Below are 10,279 nucleotides of genomic sequence, written 5' to 3' on the forward strand. Positions count from 1 at the left end.
GAATATGGGCCACTGAGTCCATTTTAAAGATAAGGAAACTGAGGCCAGGTGTGGTGGCACATGCCTGTAATAGCAGCACTTTGGGATAGTGAGACCCCACCTCTACAAAAAAATACAAGAATTCACCAGGTGTGGTGGTGCACGCCTGTAGTCCAAGCTACTTGGGAGGCTGAGGTGGGAGGATCGCTTGAGCCTGGGAGGTCAAGGCTGCAGCGAGCCATGACTGCACCCCTGTAGTCCAGCCTGGGTGACAGAGCGAGACTATTTTATTTATTTTATTTTATTTTATTTTATTTTATTTTATTTTTATTTTATTTTTAGACGGAGTCTCACTCTGTCGCCCAGGCTGTAGTGCAGTGGTGTGATCTTGGCTCACTGCAACCTCCACCTCCCAGGTTCAAGCGATCCTCCCATCTCAGCCTCCCAAGTAGCTGGGATTACAGGCACCCGCTATAGGGACCAGCCCCACAGGGTCGGTGGGTCTCTCCCTGTGTGCAGAGACAAGAGAGTGTAGAAATAAAGACACAAGACAAAGAGATAAAAGAAAAGACAGCTGAGCCCGGGGGACCACTACTACCAAGTTGCGGAGACCGGTAGTGGCCCCAAATGTCTGGCTGCGCTGTTATTTATTGGATACAAAGCAAAAGGGGCAGGGTAAAGAGTGTGAGTCATCTCCAATGATAGGTAAGGTCACGTGGGTCATGTGTCCACTGGACAGGGGGCCCCTCCCTGCCTGGCAGCTGAGGCAGAGAGAGAGAGGAGACAAAGAGAAAGACAGCTTACGCCATTATTTCTGCATATCAGAGACTTTTAGTACTTTCACTAACTGACTACTGCTATCTAGAAGGCAGAGCCAGGTGTACAGGATGGAACATGAAGGCGGACTAGGAGCGTGACCACTGAAGCACAGCATCACAGGGAGACGGTTAGGCCTCTGGATAACTGTGGGCAAGCCTGACTGATACCAGGCCCTCCACAAGAGGTGGAGGAGCAGAGTCTTCTCTAAACTCCCCCGGAGAAAAGGAGACTCCCTTTCCTGGTCTGCTAAGTAGCCGGTGTTTTTCCTTGACACTTTTCGCTACCGCTAGACCACGGTCTGCCTGGCAACAGGCATCTTCCCAGACGCTGGCGTCACCGCTAGACCAAGGAGCCCTTCTGCTGGCCCTGTCCGAGCATAACAGAAGGCTCGCACTCTTGTCTTCCGGTCATACCTCACTATGTCCCCTCAGCTCCTATCTCTGTATGGCCTGGTTTTTCCAAGGTTATGATTGTAGAGTGAGGATTATTATAATATTGGAATAAAGAGTAACTGCTACCAACTAATCATTAATGATATTCATATATAATCATATCTAAGATCTATATCTGGTATAACTATTCTTGTTTTATATTTTATTATACTGGAACAGCTCATGTCCTCGGTCTCTTGCCTCAGCACCTGGGTGGCTTGCCGCCCACAACCCACCACCACGCCCAACTAATTTTTGTACTTTTAGTAGAGACGGGGGTTTCACCATGTTGGTCAGGCTGGTCTTGAACTCCTGACCTCATGATCCGCCCACCTCAGCCAACCAAAGTGCTGGGATTACAGGCATGAGCCACCGCACCCGGCCTGTTTATTTTAAAATAAAAATATTTAAAAATAAAGATAAGGAAACTAAGGCCCAAGCCCCGCCCCCCAACCCCACAGCTAATCAGGCCCAGGGCTAGGGCAGAAGCCTGTGTTGTACGCCTCTAGAGGGGCCCTCCTCTCCATCCGAGCCCCTAACCCGCCATGGTTCCAGGAGCTGCCTGAGTTCGAGGGGGATGTCCTTGCCGTGGGCAGCCAGGCTCTGACCACTGAGGGCATCTATGAGGACGTCATCCGGGGGTGCTTACTGCAGAGGATTGACCAAGGTGAGTCCCGCCCTGCCAAGGCTCAGAGGAGCCTGGTGTCCCCTGGCTGTATGTACCGAGCCCCACCAGGGCCACATCGACTCTCACTTCCTGTGAATACTTGCCATTTGACCTTAAGTCAGGACTTGGCCTGAGGGGGTCCAGGGTAGAGGAGCTCAGAGGGGCAGGGATGGATACTCTCTGAAGGAAGGGCCATTGCATTGGGGCTGTGAGGGATGTATAGGAGTTCTCAGGATGAGAAGAAGGAGGCAGAGTTCAAAAACTACTGATAGAGGCTGGGTGTGGTGGCTCACACCTGTAATCCCAGCACTTTGGAAGGCTGAGGTGGGCAGATCACTTGAGGTCAGGAGTTTGAGACCAGCCTGACCAACATGGTGAAACCCCGTGTCTACTAAAAATACAAAAAATTAGCCGGGCATGATGGCACATGCCTGTAGTCCCAGCTACTCAGGAGGCTGAGGCAGCAGAATTGCTTGAACCCAGGAGGTGGAGGTTGCAGTGAGCCAAGATCGCGCCACTGCGCTGCAGCCTGGCGACAGAATGAGACTATGTCTTTTTTTTTTTTTTTTTTTTGAGACAGAGTCTCGCTCTGTCGCCCAGGCTGGAGTGCAGTGGAACGATCTTGGCTCACTGCAACCTCCGCCTCCTGGGTTCAAGTGATTCTCCTGCCTCAGCCTCCTGAGTAGCTGGGACTACAGGCATGTGCCACCACGCCCAGCTAATTTTTGTATTTTTAGTAGAGATGGGGTTTCACCATGTTGGTCAGGCTGGTCTCAAACTCCTGACATCGAGATCCTCCCCGCTTGGGCTCCCAAAGCGCTGGGATTACAGGCGTGAGCCACCGCACCCGGCCAAGACTCCATCTTTTATTTTTTATTTTATTTTTGAGACAGAGTCTCACTCTGTCACCCAGGCAGGAGTGCAATGGCGTGGTCTCGGCTCACTGCAACCTCCGCCTTCTGGGTTCAAGCCATTCTCCTGTCTCAGCCTCCGAGTAGCTAGGACTACAGGTGCATGCCAGCACACCTGGCTAATTTTTGAATTTTTAGTAGAGACGGGATTTCACTATGTTGGCCAGGCTGGTCTCGAACTCATGACCTCGTGATCCGCCTGCCTTGGCCTCCCAAAGTGCTGGGATTACCGGCGTGAGAGACTCCGTCTTAAAACAAACAAAACTACGGATAGACATTTAAATTTATTCATTTAACAACCACTCCCTGTTTTTCTCTGGGCTGGCATTGAGGCCCTAGAGGTTTTCAGACTTGGAGTTGGCCTCTTAGGAGCTCCCGAGCTGGGAAGGAGCTCCAGAAACATCTTTCTCCCTCCTGCTTCCTGAGTTCATTCATGGATTAATTAATGCCCATGATCACTGAGATGTGTGCACTGATTGGGGGGTGAACAGAATGCAGTGGGGATTCAGGGAATGTCAGCATCCGTGCAGCCAGCACGAGGGCACGGAGCGGGAGGCTGGAGGCTGCTGGAAGATGCACAGGGCCTTGAATGACAGGCAGAGGAATTTAGACTTACGGTGCAGGCAGTGGGGAGCCATGGAGGGTGTGTGAGCAGAGGTCAACAGAAGCCAGACTGGAAGTGAGGGAGGAGGCTGAGGCCCCGGTTCTGGGAACAAAGGACAGGCCCCAGCAGGGGCAGCAGCCAAGGGAACAGAGTCTAGGAGGGAGGTGCGGGTGGGAGCTGGAGGTGCCAGAAGTGTTGGGCTTCAGGTGTCACTAAGTGAAGGAGAGGGGTTCCACAAGCCAGGGAAGGTGTGTGGAGAACAGAGGGGAATCTCAAAGAGCCCTCATTTGAAGGAAAGAGGAAGAACAGACATAGAAGGTGAGTTCAGCAGCCAGGCACTGTGGCTCACGCCTGTAAACCCAGCACTTTGGGAGGTTGAGGAGGGTGGATCACTGGAGGTCAGGAGTTTGAGACCAGCTTGGCCAACATGGTGAAACCCCGTCTCTACTAAAAATACAAAAATTAGCTGGGCATGGTGGCACATGCCTGTAGTCCCAGCTACTTGGGAGGCTGAGGCAGGAGAATGGCATGAACCCAGGAGGCGGAGCTTGCAGTGAGCCGAGATTGCACCACTGCACTCCAGCCTGGGCGACAGAGCGAGACTCCATCTCAAAAAAAAAAGTTGTTTTTTTTTTTTAAATAAGGTGAGGTCAGAGAGTTGGGAGACACCCCCATAGATGGTGGGTTCTTGGGAGCCAGGGAATGAGGGAGAGGATGTGTCTGTGAGCATCTAAACAAGAAAAATGGAGCTTCCTTAAAATAGCAGAAGTTTTAAATAGGAAAAAAAGCTATTTTCTGACTGCAGAATTAAATCCAGAAACAGTTGACCTCAATAAGTTTCTCTTCCTAAAGATTTTATGTATCCTTAAGTGGGTCCATCCTGAATTGATTTGTGATGTCTGCCTAGAGCAGCATGTTGGGAGGTGGGACTGGCAGTGTCCAGGCTCAGTGAAGGGTGCAGGGATCGGTTAGCAATGTCTGCCATGGGTGCGGGCTTGAAGAGAGGCTCTATGTGAGCCACCTCTTTAGGATTTCTGCTTGAGACATTTGTAGTCTCTCTGGGAAAATGCAGGGAAGCCCCTTGATGCCTGGGCTTCCCCAGGTGTGTCCAAGAGTTCATCTCATTTCAGAATTGAAAAAGACCCTTGGTGCCAATGATGTATCCTGTACTCTGGACGGCTGCTTGGAGGTCCCATGGGAACAGGAGGGAGCAGGTGGGGAACTTCACAGGCTTCTGAAACATGCCAGTGATTGCTGGGGGTGGGGAGGTGGAGGCCCACATGGGGTGTATGGGATTGTCATGAGTGTGGGTTCATGGACGGAACAGAATGCACTTTGTCTCCTTACCCAGCCAGCCTGGCCAAGCTTGTGAACAAGCTCAGTGGGAAGTTGTGGAGTGCATCTGAGCCACAGAGGGACCCTCTAAACCCAGGCTCTGATATGCATGTGAGCTCAGCCCTGGGGGGCTGAGATTGTGGTGAATTTGTGTCCCATCTCTCTCTCTCGCTCTCTTTTTTTTTTTTTTTTTTTTGAGACAGAGTCTAGATCTGTTGCCCAGGCTGGAATGCATAATCTCAGCTCACTGCAACCTCCTCCTCCCAGGTTCAAGTGAATCTCCTGCCTCAGCCTCCCGAGTAGCTGGGACTACAGGCGGCGCATGCCACCATGCCCAGCTAATTTTTGTATTTTTAATAGAGATGGGGTTTCACCATGTTGGCCAGGCTGGTCTCGAACTCCTGACCTCACATGATCTGACTGCCTCAGCCTCCCAAAGTGCTGGGATTACAGATGTGATCTGTATCCCATCTCTAATCCTAGGACTTAGGGGGCATCTCCCAATGGCTACTTCCTGTCGCCAACTTGGAAAGGGAGATTGTAGTGACAGGGGCCTTAGGTTTACCACCAGCAAGAGCTTGCAAGATGGGCATAATTTGGGGGATAATTTTTTTATGCAGCAATAGCTAACTAATACACTTCCTAGCTGATCTGGGACAGAGAAACTGATCAATATTTACACTAACTTGGATAAATAGTTAAACAGTCCTAGAAAGACTTCTAAGGCCAGGCACAGTGGCTCATGCCTGGAATCCCAGCACTCTGGGAGGCCAAGATAGGTGGATTGCTTGAGCCTGGGAGTTTGAGACCAGCCTGGACAACATAGCAAGACCCTGTCTCTACAAAAATTTTAAAAATTAGTTGAGTGTGGTGGAATGCACCTGTAGTCCCAGCTAGCCGGGAGGCCCAGGTGGGAGGATTACTTGAGCCGTGGAGATGGGGTGGCATTGAACTATGATTGCACCACTGCCCTCTAGCCTGGGCCACAGAGAGAGACCCTGTCTCAAAAACACAAACTAACAAATACAAACATGAGTGTTAGAATATTTCAGGATTTGCAATTGGACGTGAGGGATTGTAGATGGGCCCCTGAATTTATTTAACCAGAACCAAACCAACAGGCATTTGGTTTCTAGTCTTCCATACTAACAGCCAATGCCACAGGGATTAATCTTGTACATACTTTTTTTTTTTTTTTTTTTTTTTGCAAATGCAGGTTCCTGTGGGCAAATCCCGCAATGGGAAACCTCAGAATTTAAAGTATGTGTGTTTGTCATTTCAACAGAGGGCTGTCCACCAGGGTAGCCTCACTGGTGCCCCTCACCTTTGTCCGGGAGGTTTAGGAGCTGCTTTTAGCTCCTTTTCTGAGAACCTTCTCTCCTATCCTTCACCCTTTCATCTTTTGGCTGCTTATACATTTCTTTTTCTTTTTATTTATTTATTTATTTATTTATTTATTGAGACGGAGTGTCGCTCTGTCACCAGGCTGGAGTGCAGTGGCAGCATCTTGGCTCACTGTAACCTCCACCTTGCGGGTTCAAGCAATTCTCCTGCCTCAGCCTCCCCAGTAGCTGGGATTACAGGCATCCACCACCACGCCCGGCTACTTTTGTATTTTTAGTAGACACGGGGTTTCACCATGTTGGCCAGGCTGATTTTGAACTCCTGACCTCAGGTGATCCACCTGCCTCGGCCTCCCAAAGTGCTGGGATTACAAGCATGAGCCACTGCACCCGGCCTACATTTCTTTTTTTTTTTTGAGATGGAGTTTCGCTCTTGTCACCCGGGCTGGAGTGCCATGGCGCGATCTCGGCTAACTGCAACCTCTGCCTCTCGGGTTCAAGCGATTCTCATGCCTCAGCCTCCCGAGTAGCTGGGATTACAGGCGCCCACCACCATGCCCAGCTAATTTTTGTATTTTTAGTAGAGACGAGGTTTCACCATGTTGGCCAAGCTGGTCTTGAACTCCTGATCCTTGGCCTCCCAAAGTGCTGGGATTACAGGCATGAGCCATTGCGCCCAGCCAACATCTCTTATTAACTCTGATTTTTTAAGCACTTATTACATGCCAGGCATCTGACACATCTGATTTTTGACGTCCGTATATTTTCCATTATACAGATGAGGAAACTGAGGCTGAGCGGGAAGGAGGGGCTTGTCCCAGGCAGCCAGACTCTGGTGCCCAGATCCAGCCACTCTGCCCACCGCCTTCTCGAGGAACATTCCGGAGCTGAATCTTCACCCACATCTATCTTGTTTCTATTGGATAAATGTCTACAAGTGGAATTTCTGGGCCAAGACAGATGTGCCATCTTTAGGCTTTTGTAACCCCTGCAACTTCAGAAAACTGTGCCATTTTATACTCCGAGCAGCAGCATTTATTTGTGTATTTTCCCCAAGCCTTTCTTTATTTTAAATTTTTTTTTTTTTTGAGACGGAGTCTTGCTCTGTCACCCGGGCTGGAGTGCAGTGGCAGGATCTCAGCTCACTGCAACCTCCGCCTCCCGGGTTCAAGCGATTCTCCTGCCTCAGCCTCCCGAGTAGCTGAGATTTCAGGCACCCGCCACCATGCCTGGTTAATTTTTGTGTTTTTAGTAGAGATGGGGTTTCACCATGTTGGCCAGGCTGGTCTCGAACTCCTGTCCTTAAGTGATCTGCCCGCCTCAGCCTCCCAAAGTGCTGGGATTACAGGTGTGAGCCACCACACGTGGCCTAATTTTTTTTTTTTAAATAATAGAGACAAGTTCTCGCTATGCTGCCCAGGCTGATCTCAAACTCCTGGACTCAAGCAATCCTCCTGCCTTGGCCTCCCAAAGTGCTAGGATTATAGGAGTGATCCACCATGTCCAGCCTCCAAATCCTTTCTAAACACTAGGACTTTTCATAAAAAGAAAAAAGCTATGCCAATTAGACACACACGGAAATCTCATGATTTTATTTTGAATTTCTTTGACTAAATTAAACTTACAAATAAGTTTATTATGGCCAGGCGTGGCAGTGCACACCTGTAATCCCAGCACTTTGGGAGGCTGAGGCGGGCAGATCACTTGAGCTCAGGAGTTCAAGACCAGCCTGGCCAACATAGTGAGACCTCGTCTCTACAAAAAATACAAAATTAGCGGCCGGGAGTCGTGGCTCACGCCTGTCATCCCAGCACTTTGGGAGGCTGAGACAGGTGGATTGCTTGAGCCAAGGAGTTTTGAGGCCAGCTTGGGCAATGTGGTGAAACCTGTCTCTACTAAAAAATAAAATAAATAAATAAATAAAATTTAAAAGAAGCTGGGCTGAGATGGGAGATTTACCTGAGCCTGGGAAGTCAAGGCTGCAGTGCAGTGGTGATTGCACCACTGCACTCCAGCCTGGGTGATGGGAGTGAAACCCTGTCTCAAAAAACAAGATCCAAATATGTTGATTAGCCATTTACATGTTTGTAGTTTTTTTTTTTTTAATTTCAGTGAATTGCCTGTTCCTAGCTTTTTTCTACTTTTCAGGAGTGTTTGTATTTTTCTTATTGATATCTAATAACTCTTTATATCTGAAGGATGTGAAAGCTTTGTGATACAGGTTACAGATTTTGGGGTTTTTTTCTCCGCTTGCTGTGAGCCTTTTGGGTTTGTTTCCTAGCTCCAAATCTTAACTTGGTGTCAAGTTTCCTGGCTGGGAGACAAGCTTTTACCGACTTCCTCTGCTTGCCAGCAAAGTCATCTGCTAACTGGATATTAGCAGCTTCTCTGCTGTCTTGCAGCTGCTTCCGGAGTGGGTTCCACAGGGATTCCCCTGTGTTCTTGGTTCAGCTTGCAGAGGGACTTTCACACTCCCTGGAGACCGTTTCCTCCCATTCTGTCTGGAGTTTTCAGCCTACCCCAAGACAATGAGATATTCCTGACCTTTCCACCTATTTCCCTCCAACCCCACCTTCCGAAATACATTTGCTCAATACATTTGCACTTCATAGGCTTCTTTAGCTGTCTTCCTTTTACCCCGGACGGGATGTAGATGTTAATTCTGGAACAATTGCAGCTACAAGAATTTGTCATCCTGCCCCTTTTGAGAAAACCATTGTTTGCCCTTGGGTCTAAATCCTTCCAGATGGGATGGGATGTATCTTGTCACCTCCTTTTTCTTACTTAATATGAAAAGACCTTTCCTCATCAAGTCCACAGAGTGTAAATTTGTTTTTACCTTTTTTTTTTTTTTTGAGACGGTGTCTCACTCTGTCACCCAGGCTGGAGTGCAGTGGTGCGATTTTGGCTCACTGCAACCTCCACCTCCTGGGTTCAAGTGATTCTCCTTCCTCGGCCTCCGGAGTAGCTGGGATTACAGGCGAAGCGCCACCATGACCGGCTAATTTTTTGTGTTTTTAGAAGAAATGGGGCTTCACCATATTGACCAGGCTGGTCTCGAACTCCTGACCTCAAGTGATCTGCCTGCCTCAGCCTCCCAAAATGCTGGGATTACAGGCGTGAGCCACTGCACCTGGCCTGTATCATTCTTAAAAATTAAGTTTTAGCGGGGCATGATGGCTCACTGGTAATCCCAGCAGTTTGGGAGGCTGAAGGGGGAGGATTACTTGAGCCCAGGAGTTTGAGAACAGCCGGGGCAACATAGTGAGACTCCATCTCTACAAAAAAATTTAAAAATTAGCTGGGCGTGGTTGAGTGCACTTGTAGTCCCAGCTACTTGGGAGGCTGAGGCAGGAGGATCAGTTGAGCCCAGGAGGTTGAGGCTGCAGTGAGCCATGATCATGTGATCACACCACTGCACTCTAGCCTGAGCCACAGAGTAAGACCCTCTCTGTGAAAATAATAATAATAAGCTGGGCGCGGTGGCTCACGCCTGTAATCCCAGCACTTTGGGAGGCTGAGGTGGGCAGATCAGGAGGTCAGGAGTTCGAGACCAGCCTGGCCAATATGGTGAAACCCCATCTCTACTATAAACACAAAAAAGCCGGGCGTGGTGGCGCGTGCCTGTAGTCCCAGCTACTCAGGAGGCTGAAGCAGGAGAATCGCTTGAACCCGGGAGGCGGAGGTTGCAGTGAGCCGAGATCGCGCCACTGTACTCTAGCCGGGGCAATAGAGTGAGACGCTGTCTCAAAAAAAAAAAAAAAAAAAAAAAAAAGAAAAAGAAAATAATAATAATGTTCAGATGTATTTTTTAAAGTTTTTATTGTTTTTAAAAATAGAGGCACCGTCTTGCTATGTTGCACCACTGCACTCCAGCCCGGGCAACAAAGCCAGACTCCGTCTCAAAAAAAAAAAAAGTGTAATACTAAGTCAATCAATTTGAAAATGCGGCTCTAGAGTATTGGAAAACAATCCCTTGACAGCGTTTCCATGAAAACATGGCCCTTGTCTCTGGAAGAGCTTGTGCTCAGAACGGTCCATTATCATGTCCTGGCTCTATTTTCACGCCAACCCTATAGGGTCTCTATGATCTCATTTTATAGATGGACAGACTGAGGCTCACATATAGCAAGCCCAAGGCGGGGACTGAATGTGACGCCAGGTCTGTGGACGTCATGACCTTTATTCTC

General features: G+C 49.0%; 1 protein-coding gene across 4 annotated transcripts in view; it reads left to right on the forward strand.

Moving 5' to 3' along the window:
* NIBAN3 (niban apoptosis regulator 3) overlaps window positions 1-8,897 on the forward strand; it is a 32,306-nt gene extending 23,409 nt beyond the window's left edge. The window contains exons 13-15 of one of the 4 annotated variants that reach the window (XM_034945319.3): window positions 1,785-1,896; window positions 4,542-4,625; window positions 6,868-8,897. In XM_034945319.3, coding sequence (XP_034801210.3) covers window positions 1,785-1,896; window positions 4,542-4,625; window positions 6,868-6,980 — 309 coding nt within the window. In that variant the 3' untranslated portion in view covers window positions 6,981-8,897. Of the gene's footprint in view, window positions 1-321; window positions 1,328-1,784; window positions 1,897-4,541 lie in introns of those variants that run through there. The other 3 variants (XM_055103779.2, XM_055103780.2, XM_055103781.2) reach the window with 3 other exon arrangements.
* The last annotated feature ends 1,382 nt before the right edge of the window (window positions 8,898-10,279 follow it).

This window comes from Pan paniscus, chromosome 20 (genome assembly GCF_029289425.2).
Source record: "Pan paniscus chromosome 20, NHGRI_mPanPan1-v2.0_pri, whole genome shotgun sequence".
In the NCBI taxonomy this organism is placed as follows: domain Eukaryota; kingdom Metazoa; phylum Chordata; class Mammalia; order Primates; family Hominidae; genus Pan; species Pan paniscus.